The sequence below is a fragment of the Trachurus trachurus genome (assembly GCF_905171665.1).
Source record: "Trachurus trachurus genome assembly, chromosome: 1".
In the NCBI taxonomy this organism is placed as follows: domain Eukaryota; kingdom Metazoa; phylum Chordata; class Actinopteri; order Carangiformes; family Carangidae; genus Trachurus; species Trachurus trachurus.
In genome coordinates, this window is record NC_139891.1 from 2,764,871 (window position 1) to 2,786,235 (window position 21,365).

Here is a 21,365-nt window from a genome sequence, read left to right on the forward strand (position 1 = left end):
AAGCCCCCCGTCCCCCCCCCCCCCCCCTCTGACACCGGGCCGATAAAGAGCCACAACACTCCGCTGACTCTCTGCCAATCTCTCCATCAGGCTGGGCCCACGTCGTGTGTGCGCTCTACATCCCCGAGGTGCAGTTTGCCAACGTCCTCACCATGGAGCCCATTATCCTGCAGTATGTCCCGCACGAGAGATACATCAAGGTACACACACACAGTTCACACACACACACACACACACACACAAGCTTGCCCATTGCTGCCCTACAAAGGCAAAGCGCAGTATCTGTAAAAATGCCAAACTGAGAAAAACAGCTTTTTGTGTTTTTCATTGTCTGGTTTAAGCATCAAATTCTGAATAACTACCAAGTCTATAATTGATTAGATAAAGGTGGACTGAATTAAATGTATTTTGTAGTTTGTCTTTCTGACCAATTTTGACCGTTTTATGGCAGATGCTGCACTTTGCCTTGGTTTTACTCCAATTGAATTATAGAGTAACTTATAGAATGTAGGGAGTAGTACTCTTTGCAATTTGCCTTGGTTTCACAGTGCTTTATTGGATTGGACAGCAAAATAAAAAGCCCAATAACTCTGGAAATTTTAGCAGTACCAATATCAAATTCTACCAGATTGAAGAGAATATGCCACACTTTTGATTGGTCAAATTTTTTTTGAATAAATGCAGATACTGCACTTTGCCTTTGTAGGGCAGAATGGCACGCAGCACAGCTGAAAGACAAAGCTCTATTTTGATGGAGGAGTTGAGGACGTGCTGCTTCTTGTGTGTTTTTTTCATTCACCTGGAGACACTCAAGCGTGGACATTGTTTTTTTGTTGTTGTTTTTTTTACATCGAACATGTTGTTGGATACAAAGCAGTAGACAGACTGGAAACACTGGCTCCTATCTGGGATCATCCCAGGCATGTTGTAGCGGTGCAGTGTTTTACAGTGCAGCCAGCCTAGCAGCAGCAGCAGCACCTGTGGCTTGGTGCCAAAACATCAGGATCATGTAAAACACATCAAATACGAGATTTACTTGGCAACTTGTGCAGGTGTTTGTGTTAAGATAGAGAGGGAAGCTTGAAAATGAAAAATGTTGATTATTTCTTTGGTGGTTTTCCTGTAGAATGAATATTCAGAGGGAAAGCAATACAAAAAAAAGAAAAAAATACTAAACATAAGGTTTACTGTTAGGGACTCTTAACTTTTTCCATCACCATCAATCAACAATCCAACAGAGAGAAATCCATGAGAAGAGAAAAAAGAAACAGAACAGAGCAGCAGCTTCAGCCAATCAGGATCCAGCTCAGGCTCAGGACATGTGGGAAGCAGCACAGGAAAACAGTTTCACTCCACACATCACCACTGTTGTCTCCACCGTGACGTCACTAACAACCCAGAGCTGAGTGCGGCAGAGTGACGCTCGGTGTCTGGAGGTGGTTGAAAGTCATTCTGGGAAATGTGGGAGACTTCCAGCGAGAGAGTGAGGCACGTCGAGGGAGAAATAAGCACACACACACACACACACCACAGCTGAACACAAACTACCACTCTGACATTTGAATACTTAGTATTAGTTAGTTTGAAGTCATTTCTCTTCCACTCAGTAACAGTCGTCACCTCCTGACCTTTTACATCTCGGGAGCAAACCAATCATGATTTGAACGCATCACTTACGGCTTATGGGACTGAGTTGTCCCCATTATTTCTTATGAAAACAGTCATTGCAAATAAATGATGAATTGATTGAGTCATATTGATACGGGTGGAGGGAAAAATGGATACAGCATAGTTTCACAATATTTTGTGTGGTAATGTTGCATCAATATGCGGATGCCAAGTATCGATCTGAACAGACTTAGAAGTTGATCTTATCAGACAAAACAGATGTTAAAGGGATAGTTCAACATTTTGGCAAATTGGCTCATTGCCATAATCCCTATAGTCATAGCAGTAGGTTTGTTACTTTTAATTGTCGGTGCAAGCTAATTTTAGAATGGCGGAGCAGAGCGGCGAGCTGCTCAGAGCTAATGGGATTTCTTGGTTTCCCTCATCAAACTCATCAAATACACAATCCAACAACTCCAAAACGCTCTGGTGGACAAGTTGTGACCTGCACATTCACCACGCTATGAGATAATAACAGAACGTTACCAGACAGAGTTGTTTTAGAGGTAAATTCATGCAGCGTTTTGGAGTCGTTGGATTGTGTATTTGTCTGATGAGTTTGATGAGGGAAACCAAGAAATCCCATGAGCCTCCGTAGCGTAGCTCTGAGCAGCTCGCAGCTGCGCTCGGCGGTTCTAAAAATAGCTTGCACCGACAAATAAAGGTACGTTTTCATTTGGAGACATCATTTGCGGTTGTAAAAAGCGAATAGATTACAATATATTGCAGCACAGAACCACAGAAATCGCCCTGGAGACACAAGTATGGTGTAATAAGTGTTGCAGGGCCTCTGGCGATTCCCACATCTAGTAGTTGCTGATGTGTTGACATGAAATGGTTCGATGCTACTCAGTGACTGATGAAGACAAAGATAAGAAGACCTCACACTGAATCCTGGCACGCCTTTAAAGGCCAACATGAAAAACAAACTAAAAACGATCAAGCCCATTTCTAATCACACATAAGTTCAGAAACACTTTATATACAAATATTCTGTCCTTCTCTTTTTATTTCCACTTCCTAAATCCAACCAATTAACCACAGACTAGTTTCAGGCCATTATGGTGTTATCATACACCAGTTTGTGACTTGTGACTTGTTTTTTTTTCTGCATTGTCTTTGATGGCAGAGTGTGTAGTGACTGAACAGCACATGTAGCGCTGCATGAGCCACAGCAGTACATCACACAGAGATCAATACGTGACGTATGGACTCACTGGACTGAGCAGCCAGTTGCTGACATCTGTGTGTGTGTGTGTGTGTGCGTGCCTGCATATAAATGTACAGATGGAGTGTTTGAGTGCCTGGTTTCATATTACAGTGTCAGCTACAGTAAATTGCATGCAGCTTTTCCCCCGTCAGAGCCATTCATCCACATTTTGCCGCCTGCATTCCTAGACAGCGCTACAATGGACAGTGAAAACTTGAGAAGCCACTCTTCCTTTTTTATACTCCCCCGGCACAGTAATGTCTCCGGCCTTTCATTTCATAGCCGTCATCCTCGCAGGGGAATAGAGGGGACGGGGATGTGGTGGTGGTGAGTAGAGAAAGATGGAGGGAAACGGAGAGAAAAAAGCCAAAGAGAGGGGGCTGAAGTGAAAAAGGTAAAGAGCCTGCTGTTTCTTTGTCCCGCACCTGTTGCTAGGCCTCTTCTGCCCCCCACCAGTCAACCCTGCTGACTGGTGGGGAAAGCTGACGAAGAAGTACAAAAGCTGAGTGTGTGTGTGTGTGTGTGTGTTTCTGTGAGTGTGTGTGTGTGTGTGTGTGTGTGCATCAACATGTTTGACTGCTTATGTATGCTTACATGTGTTTTGCACAGTCTGATGCTTCCAGGATGTTTGAATTCCAGCCTCGAGCTCTAAAATCAATTATCATCAAAGTCTCGTCTACGCATGATTGATCTTCCGCTGCGTCCACATGTGTGCCCTCACGCCCCCTTTGTTGTACAATAAGCAGAGAGAAATGACCAGGGATACAGGAGGTGAGGAAGGGAAATCAATTTGAAGCTTTTGTTTTTGTAGAAGAGTCCAAATCAGTTGTTCAGCTGTTATTATTTTTTGTGATGTAGTTTTTCTCTGTAGATATACCCTAACCACTAAAGGCATCTTGGCTCAGCGTTAGCATGTCTGAATCTACATCCAGATGTTTTCCCTTTGTCTAGATGTAACATTTTAGTAGCATCAAAATACAAACATTATAAATCTCTCTACAGAAAATGAATACAGATTTAGCTACAGTCGCTTCGATGTAAGCTTTTTTTTTTTTTTCACAACATCTGGATAGCAGCAGGATGCGCAGAGCACTGTTCTGTTTAGAAACCCATCTGTCTGTCCTGACAAGAAAAAAACCTCTTAATCGTTTGTGTGGCTGTGGCTGGACGCACACTAACAGGTCAATAACGGGTCACTTTCATGTGAATGTAGGGAGCTTCACTCAACTGAGCCTCACAAACAAACAAACAAGGGATTTTTATTTTTTTCATTTTTTTAAATTATATTTTTATTTGAATTTTTTAAAGGTATAGTTCAACATTTTGGCAAATTGTCGGTGTAAGCTATTTCTAGAACGGCGGAACAGAGCCGTGAGCTGCTCAGAGCTACGCTACGGAGGCTAATGGGATTTCTTGGTTTCCCTCATCAAACTCATCAAATACACAATCCAACAACTCCAAAACGCTCTGGTGGACAAGTTGTGACCTGCACATTCACCACGCTATGAGATAATAATGGAACTCTTAACTATCCCTTTTTAATTACGAAGTATATGTACATAGAACTCAAACCCACACATCTCATGTCCCCTCATAAATCAGAATAAATCAAATTAAACACACAATAAAACAAGCTTGATAACATAGGAAAGAAATGTTAGAAAAACAAAAGGCTTTCCAATCCTAAATGGGGGCTGGTCCCTTTCACAGCAAACAGAGAACCAAAATAATAATTATAGCTGCTGCGCAGCGATGGGTCGGGTCCGGGCTACTTTTGGGCAAATTTAGGCAATTCTGAGCAACAAACAGGAGAATAGGAAGACAAGACAGTTGACCTTATAATGTTCAATTTGCATCAATTGAGGATTGAACCCACAACCTCGGGAACCAAAGACCATTGTCTATCGCACTGAGCTAATTGACAAGTGGCAGATCAACAGTGGCTTCACAAATTGAGTAAGCCATTCACTGTCGTGTAGGCAGATTTGAAACCACAGTAAAAAGAAAAATCAGTTTTTGAGGTAAAATAATGATATTTGTCAAACATCTACTATGAGTCTAAGATGTTAGGAGCCTTCGCGCATGGACCAGTCCAAGCTATTTGTTTTTTTTTTTAATTTAGAGGCTTGCTGTGATGCCACCATTAGGACAATTGTCTTGTGTTTCATATTGAGGTCAACTGACATTTTGATCTGTCATCATCACCACCATCACCCTTGCTGGGTCTCGAACTCACAACCTCTGACACCAAGAACCAGCTCCTAACTCGCTGAGCTAATTGGCTGGTAGTGAGACCTGCTGTGTAGCTTCATTTATCCACTCAGGGAGTCAATGCCCAGGCAGCTGTTGTCAAGGCAGATTTCAGAAAGTCAGAAATTCTGTTATCTAAACAAAAATCTGTTAATACATAAATTGCATTTAGACAGCAAATCAGCTTAAGGACATGTGACATTTTGATCCATCATCATCATCATCATCATCATCATCACCCTTGCTGGGTCTCGAACTCACAATCTCTGACACCAAGAACCAGCTCCTAACTCACTGAGCTAATTGGCTGGTAGTGAGACCTGCTGTGTAGCTTCATTTATCCACTCAGGTGAGCCAGTGCCCGGGCAGCTGTTGTGATGAAATGGTCAAAATGTCAATAATTCAGTCATCTAAACAAAAATCTGATAATACATAAATTGCATCTTGACAGCATGGAAATGTTGGTGATTTGTTTTTAATGATAAGTGTTTTGCTTCATAAGAGAAAATATGATGTTTATAAATTCCACTCTCACATTGACTGCAGTTGTTCCCATGAGAGCAGAATTCAAAATGTTCTAGAAAATTCAGTTTTTGAGTTAAAATTCTGATATTTGCCAAACTTCATCAACCATGACTCCAGAATATTGTCATTTTTTTTCAGGAAGATTGAAAATGTATTTATCAAGAATTTGATGGTATATGTTTACAGTACCGTTTACAGTCAAACGTTTTCATGCACTGTAGGCTCAATTTTTGCTTAATCAAAAATCCGAGAAACAAGTTTTGTGGAGGACGGTCTGGAGATGCTCTGTAGCAAGTTTGGTGTCAATTGAGCAAAAATTGTGGGAGGAGATACATTTTAAAAGTTTTACAGTTATTGAAAAAAACAGAGTGATGGACTTCATAATTTGTAATAAGTTTAAGTGGACAAAAGTTTCAGCAGTATTGAGGCTACATTGTGGTGAAGTTTCAACACTGTAGCATCTACCGTTGGTTTGGTAGGAATTTTTAAAGTTTTTAAATTTAAACGCTTATTGTGCCCCCCCTAGGAGGGGGGGGCACATGTCCTTGGAGTTGAGTGAATCTGGCATGGGACTGAACCTTTGTGCAAAGTTTGGTGAGTTTTCGCCCATGGGAAGTATGACTTCCTTGGAAGAAGAAAGAAAGAAAGAAGAAGAAGAAGAAGAAGAATTCCTAGGAATACAATAGTGTCCTGTCAGCTGCGCTGCCCGGACCCTAAATATCCAAACATATACCCTCAAAATACAACAGACACTGACAACGAAACAAAAATAAGGACCAAATAAAACAAATTAAAAAAGTGTGAAATAACCCACTCACAACAAACAAAAAAACAACCACAACAACACAAACTACTACCTTCTATTAACCCGGAACACTCTTAAAGTCAAATTCTATATGAGATTGCCAGATTTTTCAAACAAACAAGGCTTTTAATGACCAGTGGTGTTGGACAGTAACGGAGTAAATTTACTTGAGTACTGTACTTAAGTACATATCCAGAGGATTTGTACTTTACTTGAGTATTAGATTTCTTTGGTACTTATTACTCTTACTTGAATACATTTCCAAGACAAATATTTTTACTTTTACTCGAGTTAATTTGTAGGAAGGCTGAAAAGTACTCGTTACTTTCAGGTCTTTTTCTAAAATCCTATTGGACACAAGCTGTGTTTGTCAAAGAAGGAAACCCTAACCCCTAAAAGCAGCACATCAGTGCAGGTGGATTCAAAGAGTTTATTCTCACAAACAAGAGTTAAAAGCTCCTTACATTCATTTAGAAAAAATTATAGTAATTCATTGATGTGAAAAATAAGAAATTAACTCTTACTCTTACTTTTACTTAAAGTAAATTTAAAAGCATGTACTTTTGGATACTTAAGTACCTTTTAAAAGCAAGTACTTTTTTACTCTTACTGGAGTAACAAGTCGACTGAGCTACTTTTACTTGTAACAGAGTAAATTTTGACCAGTAGTATTTGTACTCTTACTCAAGTATTGGGGTGGAGTACTCTGTCCATCTCTGATAATGAACCTGTTGCTCATCTTCAGGTCCAGCACCTGCTCCCAGGACATACGTACATGTGTCTGTGTGTGTCTGTGTGTGTGTGTGTGCTAACTCATCTCCCGCCTTGTCCCGCTCCACCAGACCTGCTACATCTGTGAGGACCACGGCAGGGAGAGCAAGGCGGCCTGCGGAGCCTGCATGACCTGCAACAGACAGGGCTGCAGACAGGCCTTCCACGTCACCTGGTAAGTCACACGTTGTTTGTGCGCCGCGTGTGTGTGTGTGTGTGTTAGATGTGTCATCTGCAGCTCTGTGATATTTCTGGGTGACAGGAAGCTGCTCAGCAACATCAGTTCCTGATCATCATGAAAGAGCTGAAGCAGGAATGTTTTCACAACTGAATAATTTGGTGTCGTGTTAACCCTTGAACGAATGGCCTGTGTTTCAGTTACTAAAAATACCCAAGTGTGTCATAACTAGGGTTGCAAAATTCTGGGAATTTTCAAAGTTGGAAATTTATAATAATAATAATATATGGGAATTAACGGGAATATATGGGAAAAAATCCAAAATTTACAAAATTCAAGGTTGGCCCTTAACATGGAACTTAAATATAGTTGGTGAAAATATATTGTAGCATAATCTTGGCTAAAACAACCAGATTTAATGCAAGTAAGCCTACTTGAATATCTATGCTATTCCTCAATCACATGCAGCAAAATCTGTTGAAATGTCATGTTGTATTATTATTATTTGCATGGATGTGTGCTTATGACAAAACTAAATATTCACATGATACAGTTTGTTTAAATTAGCCCCAATTTCCAGTTAATTTCCATAAATTCCCAGTAATTCCCAGTAATTCCCATAAATTCCCATAATTCCCATAATTCCCATGGAAAGTTTCCAATATGGAATATTTCAGAAATTCCCCATCTTAACTTCCCATGGAAAGTTTCTGGAAATTTACCGGAAATTTACTGGAAATTTTCTGCTCCTTTGCAACCCTAGTCATAACTAACACGCTGGACTTGTTTTCTATATTTTCTATATTGATTAAGATGTGAAAGATGCCTGTATGCACCGTATCTCTCATGTCACACACTCTCTTCCCTTCACTGGCTTTTCAGCCTTGATGTTGTGTAAGTTGGAGCTGATCACTATCACCCAGTGCAGAATGTGAGCATTCAGGCTGACACAGATTAGTATGTGCAGACATGTGACATTTAATCCATCCCTGCCTCGATCAATGACAAAAGCTCTCACCTGTCTTGGGTAAGATCCAGGTGTTGTTGTCAGTGTGTGTGTGTGTGACCCTGTGATCCCTGTGTGCAGCGCTCAGATGGCTGGTCTGCTGTGTGAGGAGGAAGGCCCAGAGGCGGATAATGTGAAATACTGCGGCTACTGCAAGCATCACTACAACAAAATGGTAAAGCTCCCTCAGCCTCCTAGTCAAGAGAATGTGAAACCGCTGAACACGACCGCTGCTGTGTTTTCTGTTCCCACCTCCTTTGTCTGTGAGTCTATACCTGCAGCCTGTGCCAGACTATTTCATGGTCATGGCCACTGACATCCTGGTAACATTGTTTGCCTGGTAACCTGATGGCACCAACGAGACTCTAGAAATACAGCGTGCCCAGCCAAGGAACAGTTCCCCGTGTAACTGTGTCAAACATAAACCATGTTATACAGCTTAAAGGTCCAGTGTGTAATAAGATTTATTGGCAAAATCTGAATATACTACCCACTAGAATACATACTCTTCATCATACTATTTTTCTTATGACATTTTGACACAACATGTTACAACAGCAGGTACAGTGTTTCTGTTTCCCATTAATTAACGAGACACAGAAAAAAAAAAAAAAAATTGAAAAAAAATCCCCAACATTCTTCGTCCAAAAAGACACACCAAAAAACATCCAAATACCTCCATGCTGCTCGTCTGTAATGTCCCTCTTGTATTGAAGCCCCGACATGAGAAATTGTTCTGAAAAAAATTAAATGAGTCTATATTTTAAGCTTGTTTGTAGCGGAAGCTCCAAGTGTCTCGGTTCACTGCTCTTCCTGTGTCAGTGCTGACCGGCGGAACAATTTCTCATGTCGGGGCTTCAATACAAGAGGGACATTACAGACGAGCAGTATGGAGGTATTTGGATGTTTTTTGGTGTGTCTTTTTGGACGAAGAAAGTTGGTATCCATTGACAACCATTATATGGACAAATACTGCTGCGCGGACCCCCCCGTAACTCAGAGAGGGGACGGAGGACTCTGAAAATTCTCACAGCTCTTAGTTGACATGAGGGTGAGTAGATAATAATGAGTGAAATTTGAATTTTGGGTGAACTATCCCTTTAAGTGTTGTTGGTCTTGGGTTACCTCAGAAATAAGCAGCAATGTGTTCCCCAAAATCCACCCTTAAAGGTCCCATATTGTTTATTGTTTATTATTAAGATCCCCATTAGCTGCAGCAAAGCCACAGCTATTCTTCCTGGGGTCTAACAGTATCAAATATACAGTTGAAAACACAAAACATAAACATTATAAAAATTAAAAACAAAAAAACAAGTGAGTGATATGCTTAACCTAACAAAACAAAAACAGAGTAAGTGTTTACATTTCTTAACTGTGCTTCATTCATTCTTCGTTATATTAATTGTTCACATACTAATCCTATTACCTACATTTGAATTGTATAGAGCAAGGTTTCCATGTCTTCACTGATTATAAAGCAGGTCCAGGTTCTATATTAATACTGTGAAAGTATCAAAACCTCAGTCTACAGATAAATACACACAGCCTGCATTCAAAAACTGAGCATTAAAACGAGCTGCTAGGACTTCCGTCACTTTGTGATGTCACAACAAAGCAGCGACTGCTCCCATATTCTCATACAAGCCCCGCCCACCTGGACCCACCATCAAACTTTGCAGGAATGTATTCCCTCTCAAAATTAGTGAGCCAATCAGGAAAGAGGACTCAGATCTTCTCTTTTCTGATTGGTTCATCAATCTGTTGTTACAGCGGCCAAGATTTATCTTCCTATAGATATCAAAACTTCAAATAAAACACTGGCTAAGTGTTTTCTTTGATCATGCGACGATGCTCAGTTTCTTGTTTTGGTTTTTCCAGCAGAAGAAGTTGCGCTCCGGCGAAAACACAGGTAGCTCCTTCAGTCATTCCAGGGGGCGCGACAGCTCCCCCTCCCAGGACAAACATCACCATCACAGACAGAGGAAGGTAAGATGGTACTGTTACCTGTAGAAATCTACATAAAGTTGACTTTGAATATCCAGTCGTTGTCTTCTTTTCAAGGTACTAACATTTCTGTGGTTCTGTTTTCAAAATGGCATCACATTAATGTAACACTAGTATGATAACACGTTTCTAATTCTAATGAAACCCCATCCCACAGTAATTTTATGTGTGTGTGTGTGTGTGTGTGTGTGTGTGTGTGTGTGTGTGTTTTCAGAGTCATAAGGACAAGATTAGGCAAAAGGAGCGCCACAAGAAGTCTTCTGACGGCCTGAGCTCGTCTGTGACAACCAGCAGCATAGAGAAGGTACAGAGACCCAAATGCATATTCACAACCAATGTCCAGTTTCACATAGTCGACTATAAAGAGCTGTCGATGTCTGTGCAGATCTCCAGTCACCACAGCAACAAGGACGGCGAGGGAAAGCCCAAGAAGCTGAGCTCACACAGTCACGGTCATCGCAGCAGCAAAAAGACAGGAAGCAACGGCAAGAGCTGCTCCTCCTCCTCCTGCTCCTCCAGTCCCTTCAACACAGGTAAGAGGAGCTCCATCCCAGAATAACCTACAATTTATGAGAATTATTACATTTTGACGGAACATTTTTATTTCAACCAGTGCAGCTTGTCTAGTCCTGTACAGATATTATCACGTGACACCTGGAGTCAGAGAACAGAGAAATGAGTGGTGAAAGTGTGATATGATATGAGAGAGAAAGGGAGAGGAGGAAACGTTCCAGCTGTTCAGTTGTTAGGATTTGTTGAGATTGTTGTTGAGAAATGGACTTAATGAAAAAAGGAGAAATGGGGGAAATTAAACTACGACTATAACTGGACAACTGAAGTGCATGTAAATGTGTTAGTCGGATTAATGTCAGAATTTGGTTTTTCCAGCTGTCCTGTAAACATACTGACTGTGTCTCCTAGGGCTGGACGATTATGGAAGAAATAATAATCATGACTATTTTGATTGATATTGAAATCATGATTAATAAACACGATTATTCAGTAGTAATAAAGTATTTATAGAGCTACCAAAACTCAACTTTAAATATAACTTTTAGAAAAACAGAAATAAATTAGTAAAAGTAAAGTAAAAAAGTAAATATTAAAAAAATAATAATAATAGCAATAACATAAATACCCAGTCTACATGCACAGTGCTCAGACACACACATTAGCGCGATGTAGCGCATTTGTTTATTCCCTTCACCTGTGTTTGTGTGTGTAAGTGCGTGTGTGTGCGGCCGCCACAGACTCGTTTAATAATGGGAAACACTGGATGCGCTGGTTGATAAGTTTTGTTTTCACTATTACTGTGAGGCTGACCGGCGGTGAGTGCTTTGGGACGGGGGCGGGGCTCACGGCTGCACCCGCTGCTCGTTGAAAACAGCTGTGATTCATGTCGGAGTCTTCTAACCAGAAATGTTTGTAACGACACCGGAAAAGGTCGCTAGATTTGTCGCTAGTCGTTTTTCACTGCTGCAGCTTCAGGCGACACAGGTGCGCAGCGGCAGATTAATCTTTTTCTGTGATTACAGTGTTTTCATGATCATGAGAAGCCAAAATCGAAATCACGATCAAAATTTTATTAATCGCCCAGCCCTAGTGTCTCCTGCACTGTGATTGTGCTGTGAACCAGAGGTGGTGGCAGGAGAGAACCAGCAGTGAGTGAGTTTGTCTTGATGTTTGTGTGTGTGTTTGTCTCTCTCAAGGAGGCAGCTCCTTGCCTTCTACTCAGGATTTCCATCAGTTCTCATCCTCCACCCGCCTGGAGCAGCGCGACCACGAGCGGGGGGGCGACGACCACCACAGCGGAGAGGAGCGCAAGGAGCGCCACCGCAGGCCGGCGGTGCGGGAGGACGAGGACGAAGAGGAGGACGACAAGGAGGAGGACAAAGACGAGGAGGAGGAAGACGAGGAGGAGGAGGAGGAGGAGGAGGACAGCAAATACCACAAGCCGCCGGCGCTGACCCCCGCCGACGGCCCCCTGATGGGACCGCAGGGCCACGACCGGTCCGAGGGAAACTCCAGCCCCTTCGAGAACAAGGTCACCATCTCCACCTTCGGCTCCATCATGCGCATCACGTCGTCGTCGGGGCTGGGCAGCAGCAGCAAGATCCGCAAGATCTCCTCCTCCTCCTCCTCCTCCCCGGCGGACTACAAGCCCTCCAAGTCCCTGTGCAAGCCGCCCCAGCTCAGCACGCCCCCCATCCTGGAGCAGGCCGAGCCGGAGGACAAGGCCGCGCCCCCGCCCCCGCCCCCGCCGCCGCCGCCGCCGCTGCCGCGAGAGAGGAGGCACCGCGGCAACAAGAAGAGCCGCCACGGCCCGGGGCGACCCCGCGGCAGCAAGAACCGGGAGAGGAGGGACGAGGAGCTGCACTACCACCATCACCACGCAGCAGCGCCTCCTCCCCCCCCCCCCTCCTCCTCCTCCTCCTCTTCCTCCTCCTCCTCCTCCTCCTCCAGCCTTAACCTCCTCGCTCTACCCCAGCCCGTCCTCCATCCCACACCCTGCCTTCCCATCCTCACTACCTCCTACCTCCTCCTCCTCCTCCTCCTCCACTTCTACTTCTTCTACTACTACTTCTTCTTCTTGCTCGTCTTCTTTTTCTTCCTCCTCTGCTGGCAGTTTTTCCACCGGCCGCGGCAACTCGCTGCTCGTCTCCGGTGAGTCTCAATCAATCAATCAATCAATATCCTTTATTTAACCAGGTAAAAACTCATTGAGATTTAAAACCTCTTTTCCAAGAGTGACCTGGCCAAGACGGCAGCACACAACAGCTCAGTTGCACATCACACAAGACTCAAATAAAGTACAATCACACATTTCAGGAAAACATGATTAAACAACTAGGGGTGGGTATTGCCAAGGACCTCACGATACGATACGCATCACGATACGATACGATATTGCGATATCCAAATTTTGCGATATTTTGTGATATTTTGGGATATATTGCGATATTCTACGATATTCTACATAGTTCACTGAAAAATGTAAAAGGCATTATGCATCTTAAAATCCGAGTTGTATGTACATCAGATGATAGTGATAATTCATGGGACAAACTGAGTCAAAACAATGTAATTCAAGTTACAACAACATATTTGCATGTACAACACACTGTCTGAGGTAGCAGTACAGTGACACCTCGCGGAGCAGAGGTGCGGAAGTCGTACTGGATTTACGTCTGAAACATGATTTATTATTTGAAAAAAAAAAAATTGAAAAAAAAAATTTTGAATTTTTTTTGAAAAAAAAAATTTTGAATTTTTTTTTTGATTAAAAAAAAAATCGATATTTAAATATTGAATATCGATATCGTATCGCGATATAAAGTATCGCGATATATTGCCATATCGATATTTTTGCCCACCCCTATAAACAACGCAATCACACAGTCCGATTGAGCTCAATTCTCTGTCTATTATAATTGACCTGAATTCACCCAGAGTTACAAGATGTGTCAGTTTCAAGTCTTTCTGCACATCATTCCAGTTCGACGGGGCTGAAAATTTAAAAGCCTTTTTGCCCAGTTCCGTTCTCACTCTTGGGACCTACATCTGTATAATGTCCTGAGAACGCAGCTGGCCATATCGGCTGAGGTTTCTACACATGTGTACACACAAATATGTAGGCAAAAGTCCAAGAACAGATTTATAAATAAAAGTCAGCCAATGAGAGAGTCTACGGACATACAAAGATGGACAATGTGCAGCGGCATATAAGGAACAGTGATGCACACGATAGCTGCAACCAGTAATAAAACGCAAAGCACAGTGATATACAGTATCTCTCTGCGAGTGCGAGGGCGTGTGTGTGTGTGGTCGCCCTCTGACTTCCTGTGTGTGTGTAGAAGAAAGCGCGTCGCTCTCTTGTTTGCACCTTCAGCCGTCGAAATGTTTCCATTGCACACGTGCAGCGTCAGCAGCAGCTAGTCTGTACGTGGAGACCTCAGAATGTAATAGGACAAACCGCTGGAGGGTAGGACGTCAGGACAAATAAAGATAGTATTTCATGGTTAGTTTTTCATACAAGTGGGTTAACATAAAAAATGCCTCAGTATTTATTTAATCTGTGCGAAGCAGAGATATTGTCCCAGATAGTGGTTTTGTGAAAGCGCTGCACACGTCTCTGTGTGACAGACTTCCTGCCCTACTTTCAGCCTGATTCTGTACATGTGTTGCTTTGCTTTAGGGCTCTTGTAATTTCTGAGATGGATTCCATGTGAGATACATATTTGACCTCTTCTTTATTCCATTGCTTTTTCTTTTAGGTATCTACTCCAGTCTCAAGGACCCTCTCACACTGGGTGGAGGTGTCTGCAGCACCCCTCTCTCCCTGGGTGGAGGGGTGTGCAGCACCTCCTTGGCCCTGGGAGGGGGCATGTGTAGCACCCCTCTTTCCTCAGGACTCCTCTCATCCCACGTCTCCTCGCTCTCTCTTCCGTCAGTCAACGCCGTCTCCAACACACAGGTAGAGGGACTGACAGAGCAGATTCACATCCAGAAGACACACGTGTGTTGCATGAGAAGGCATTTTATACCAATGTCCCTCCTGTTCTTATCCAGTGTTGGGGAAGCTACATGTAGTTCAGCCTGGCTGTGGTTTGAACAAACTACATTTCTACTCCAAGCAGCAGCACACCAGACCTGACTCATTTAATCAACTGATCTCAGTCTGCAGGCAGCTGATTGGTTAAACTGCATGTCTACCCCTGGAGAAATGAAGTTTGTAAAACTACAGCTAAAAAAAAAGTAGCTTTAGGACCTACTTATTATACTCATTTAACTCAGTGTTAAATAATTTAACTCAGTGTTAAATAAATCAACATGTGGTGTATATAAAACAAAATATAATAGCCTACAAAACATTCACATTCAGAAATACTGTATGCCTCTCAACTCAGTTATATTTTTTTTAAAGACAAAAAGCTGACATTTTTAGTAAACATATTGTAGGTTCACCACATGTTGGGTAATATAAAGAGAAAATGAAAATCCTACCCCAACACCCACTTGTAAATCAGAAATGTAAATCAGTCAACGAAAAATGTCATAAAAAATACAAAGACTAACACTAAAAAGCTGCTCACATGCTGCACTGGCTGGGACTTCATGACTTTTTTTAAAGAGAGTTCTGGAGCACAATAATGGTAAAATAAAATGTATATTATATAGGTCTTTTTTTTTAATAGAAAAAATGTTATTGGCCAAAATTGCAGTTTGTAAACTACAAAAAATGACCCAAAAAGTAGTTGAAATACTCGACGCAGCACAAAATGTGAATGTATGAATGTACCAGCAAGTTACAGCAAATTGTAGTTAAGCTACGTAGTTTAACTACATGGAGTTGAAGTCTCCCCAACACTGTCCATATCTTTGATCTGATTGGTTGTCAGCCAGATGTTGATGTCCTCTGTGTCTCAGGTCCATCCAGGATCCAGCACCTCCTATAGCCTGACCTCCACTCAGCCTTTCGCCAGCTGTCTCTCCACAGCCCCGACACTGCCGCCACTACTGAGCCAAGCCCAGACCTCACTGCCAGGTGAGAGGGAGATATTTCAGATGAGTTCCTGCAGTAAAGCTGTTTCCCGTGCAGCTGTTACACAATCTGACAGAGGGGTCAATCTCAAAGATTTTCATTTAGACCAGGGAGGGGCGGCTCATCCCACAAAGAGCCGCTGTGGCTGCAGGATTTTTGTTCCAACCAAGCAGCAGCAGCACACCAGACCTGACATTTAATCAACTGATCTCAAGTCTTCAGACAGTTGATTGATCAAACTATCTGCTCTTGATAGGTTGGAATAAAAACCTTAGTGGAATGAGTTGCCCTAGACCATCAGGGGGCCATTGTCTGTGCTCTGATGATTGCAGAACTTGAACTTTGAAGAACTTTGCAGTAAAAAACACTGTATGAAGTCATGAACTGAACATTTCTTACTGCATCTTACTGTTGAAACACTGGGGGCTTTTATTTTGAAGTAGTCACAGGAAATGCAAGGTGTCAGTCAGTTATTTGTTCATTCCAATCCTCAGATGAATTGCCATTATAATGAAACCGGTTTATATGACGGCCAAAAATATAAATATATAAATCAACGACAATCCATAAATACAACCTTTTCATTACAACATGTTTTATATACAGTAACTTCCCTATCCTCTGCTTATACATTGTCTTAAACTGACAATTATTTGTACAGCTCTTTTCATCTTAAATAATTCAATTTTGACACCAACAACAGAAATACACATTTGTTTTAAATGAGTCCTTGCAGTTTGGTTCACTTCTATGATTATCCTCCACCAATAAAAAGAACCTCTGCATATTTGCCTGCAACAGTCCACTTTTTGCTCTGAACACATCCAACGTCGTTCCCAGTCCGGCCAACTCTTCCTGACTTGAACCCACTGCACTAAACAGATTCACACACACACACATGCAAAGCTCATAACACTCTGTCTCTGTTCCCAGAGTCCGACCTCGATGACTGTCGCTTTCCGTGTCAGGGGAACTCGCCAAGAGAGAGTCTTTCCTCACAGTAAGTGTCGTTTTTGAAATCTTTATTGGTGTTATTATTGGATGGTGTGACCAAGTTGCACCATGGTGAGTTAATTAATGTTAATTGACTCATGGAGTGGGTCGGTGGCACCTTGGAAGTAATTCTACCAACTTTTTTTGGACAAACCTCGGTCACCTGCGATGCCCCGTGTGGAGAGGTTCAGATACAGAACAGAGACAGAGACAGAATAAGAAAGATATGCTACAACTTAAAGACCCCCTAAACCAAAAATACATGTCAATTTAGTGTCTGGGCTCTGCTACAAGGCATTTCAGGGGCAAAATTGCTAATCCATGCCATAACTGAGCATTTTAGACTTGAAAATGCAGATTCAAAACCAGAGTCTGAAAAAACTGGATACAATTTTTCAAATTGGAGTCAGTTTTCATGCGTCACGAAACTAGCAACCAATCCCATTGATTTTGTTTGCATCTCATTTGTTGTTCACTGTGATATGATCTACTTACAGAGCTAAATGTTCCAACAAGTTATCATAAGTTGCCGTGACCACAGGGTTCAAACCCCGGTGCAAACTTCATGTTTTGACTTCGCTCCTCCGTTTCCCCTGCCCCGTTAACGCGCACCGCTGTTACTTAGCAACACGGTGGCAGTGGGCGGGCGCGAGTCATGAAGCATTCGCATATTTATAGAATCTGGATTTTTCAATGAGGGAGAAATAGTAGACCTGTTTTTAGCCTCTTTGGGAGCTTTTTTAAACAACTTTTTTGTGGGAAAGCAATTTCAATCAAAAAATAGTCATAGCAGAGCATTTTTACAAATTTTAAAATGCCTCTTTAGGGGGACTTTAAGTTGGAAGTGACAACAATAACAAACAAAACCCAGCTGAATGCATTTAGGACACATTGAACTGCTGTTAACAACTGACTTCACTAACAGTTTTCAAGCTGATTTTCAGTTTCACACCATGACCCTATGCAAATCAGCCTTATTATCTTGTTCCTGTATGACTCACTGTCCACCAGTGCTGCTGAAAGAAAACGCTGAGTGACAGAGTAGAACAGGAAAACACAGACTCAGCTGTGAGGTGGGCTCACTATTGCCATCAGACGAAACACCAATCAAATGAATGTCCTCCGTGCTGTAGCTGTAATCAGATCAGTTTCTATTCCAGCAAACAGCGAGGGGAAACAACAGGAAGGAGGGCAGCTGGTTAACTATCCCAGTGACTGAGAGGATTAGAAAAAATATCAACCACAGACTCAAGGGCTCATTGGCAGTTTCCCACTGAATTGCAGCAGCGACTTCTGTTTTCTGACGTCTGACTGTTCTCTCCTCCTCCGCTCGCAGGTCTCCCATGAGCTGTCTTCCTCTTCTGTTCGACCAGAGGGACGGGCTGGGGACGGGAGTCAGAGCCCGTCCTGAGAACGTCCCTACAGCCAGCTCCCACATCGAGCTGCTGCTGGAGAAACACGGCAACGGAGAGATGGGAGTCAACAGTGAGTCATTCAGTGCACCAGTGGTATCCGCATTACCACATTACCACATTACCACAGTACCTACTGGCTGTTTTTTTTTACCTTCACTGCCAGCTGGATGGTTTACCACCAGCTGTCTACTGCAGATGTTATACTTTGGGGCCATTTGCACCTCACACAACTCCATAAAAAAAAACTGGACTATCCCTTCAATACTAATAGATGTAGCATGGGTGGACAGATTAGATGAGTCTGATGACCACTTGTGGCCACACTGAGCTCCCATATTGTGGACGAGGGTGTTGAGAAGCTTGTGTGTGTACCTGCACTGTGCAGCTGCCCCTGTGAGAACACAGCCTGCTGCTATTTACAGATGATGAATGAAGCTGTGAAGTAGATGCAGTAAGAGACAAAAAATAGCACAGCGTGAGACGACATGCTGCTGCCACTACTGTGAACGCAGCTCCAGCACTTTGTTTTCCCCCTTCTCTCTCTTTCTGTTCTAGTCTCTGCTGAACCAGATACTTCATTGTCTTTTATTCACACTCCCTTTTCCTTCATCATCAATTTATTCCATGGCTCTTTTTTTATGACTCTTCTCTGGCAACAGCTGTGAACGTAGACATCCATTCTGACTCAATGAACTGATGTGAATTTGGCGTTTAAAGGTCACTTTGACCTCACAAAATACATCTTTGTCTGAATGTTAGGAATTCCTCTGATAATTATAAGAAATTTAAATACTGATGTGATGACATTTTATTGTCAAAGGTCAAAGGTCAACTTCACCGTCACATCATCGCGTTCAATGCTGTAACTCAGGGACAGTAGAGGAGTTGACCATGTTCACTGCCCGGTGGAATCATCCAACCTGAGCAAATCTTCCATTTTGCATCATACTACTAACACGTCTACTAGGGGTGTACACTGAAAAATCGCAATATTTAATTTCGTAATAGTGAATCAATTAGAGCCGCAACAATTAATCGACTAATCGCACAATAATCGATTATTAAATTAATTGTCAACTATTTTAAAAATTGAACCATCGGTTTGGGTAGTTTTTTAAGAAAAAAAGTCCAAATTCTCTGATTTCAGCTTCTTAAATGTGAATATTTCTGATTTCTTTGCTCCTTTATGACAATAAACTGACAAATCAAGACATTTGAGGATGTTATCTTGTGATTTGGGAAACACTGATTGACATTTTTCAACATTTTTTTTTTACATTTTATTGACCAAACAACTAATTGATTAATCGTTTAAATAAACGACAGATTAATCGATAATTATAATAATCATTACTTGCAGCTCTAGTATCAATGGTCAAAAGAACTGTTTCGATTTTTTTATTTACAATTTACGCACAAACCTTCATGGTGGTGGTTCATTTTTGTGTTACGTTTCAAACTCTGACTGCTGGTTGGCCTCAGCCACTGACCAATGAGATCTCAGGGAGTTCAGGTCTGTGGCTCAAAAAAGGAAGATTGTCATTTTGTTTTTAGTATCACTACTTCGTATCGTATGGCCCCTACTGTCTACCGTTGTCTTCTGACCTGGCAGTCTGGCTGATGAAATCAGACATGGAGCCATGTTTCTTTGCCAGCCTTCATAACATCTCCAAACTGTGTATAATCCACTTTATACTGATGAGTGTTTCCTGCTGTGTGTATGTTCTCCCTGTGTGTGATGCTGAGCACGCTGCACAGACAGCTCCATAGAAAATCAATTAGAAAGCCTTTAGAGGATGGCTTTGAATTTCACGCTCAGGTCTGATGTCACTGCTGTACACTAACACTGTACAAAACTTAGTTATATAGATGAACCATGGTTATGTCAGATGGCAGTTATTCTACTAACATTCCCATAATCCAGAACTGTGCGTGTGTGAGTGTGTGGACTGTTCCTCACGTAGTTGAATCATATTTAGTGAGCACCAAAGAGAGATCAGAGACTCTACATCATCATTTGATTGATGTAATGTTGTACAATGATCATTTTCCAAGCAACACAGCTGTGGCCAAAGTCACACTGAAGTGTAATTACAAGCCTTTCATTTAATTTAATTTATTTAATTTATAAGTTTATTTGAAAACAGGGACAGTGCACATTAATAACATCACTGTAAATGCGCCAGAATTAGCCAAGAGGCTATTTTTCATCTGTAGTCCCCAGACGGATGTTAAAAAGTCACCCTAAAAACAGAATATGAATATGATTAAAATTACAAAGTTATTAGCCAAGGCAATCTACAAACATGCACAGCAATTAACAACTTGACAAAAGAACATACAACATGACATGACAAAAGACACAACATACATAACATCAATCAGAAAACATAATCAATACATCCCCATGCAGCAAAGACACATGACGCAATACACATCACACCACAGCATGCAAAGCAGAAGCACAGACACAAACTGCATGCATACACAGTAGAAACGACGCCACAAAAAGACATGCATGCCGACACATGAAGGCAGACAGACAACAACAAGATGGCTACAGGTTCAGCACAGACGGACCGGAGAGAGGAAGAAAGGTGTAAAAGAACTAGTGCTGACAGATCTGAGCACCAATCAACCATCTCTTCAAATGAGCTTTGAATAAACTGTAGGTATTCAGGTCTCTAATAGTAGCTGGGATGGAATTCCACTCTAGTGCAGCTCTAACAGAGAAAGCAGACTGACTAAACGAACTTTTCCTAAAAGGAATAATACAGTCTCCTCTTGCTGCACCTCTTGTGAACCCATATGCAGTTGTTCTTATGTTGACAAACTGTCTAAGCGGAGGCGTGGTGGAACCATATATAATCTTGTGCATAAGACAGGCATTTACATATTTAATCAAATTGTCCCAACTCAACAGATTATATTTTCTTAATATTGGACAATGATGAGAATGTACCGGTTTCTTGTCAAGGATTTTAACTGTTCGTTTATA

The 21,365-nt window shown here is 41.9% G+C and overlaps 1 protein-coding gene across 1 annotated transcript in view; it reads left to right on the forward strand.

Annotated features, from left to right (window-relative positions):
• Nucleotides 1-21,365, forward strand: part of LOC310990801 (protein AF-17-like) — a 38,005-nt gene that overhangs the window by 2,638 nt on the left and 14,002 nt on the right. Inside the window, 12 exon segments of the mRNA XM_083978317.1 lie at nt 91-200; nt 7,301-7,404; nt 8,495-8,588; nt 10,292-10,399; nt 10,632-10,721; nt 10,803-10,950; nt 12,127-12,854; nt 12,856-13,081; nt 14,692-14,891; nt 15,845-15,962; nt 16,893-16,959; nt 18,289-18,437. Of these exon segments, the coding sequence (XP_083834443.1) occupies nt 91-200; nt 7,301-7,404; nt 8,495-8,588; nt 10,292-10,399; nt 10,632-10,721; nt 10,803-10,950; nt 12,127-12,854; nt 12,856-13,081; nt 14,692-14,891; nt 15,845-15,962; nt 16,893-16,959; nt 18,289-18,437 (2,142 nt within the window).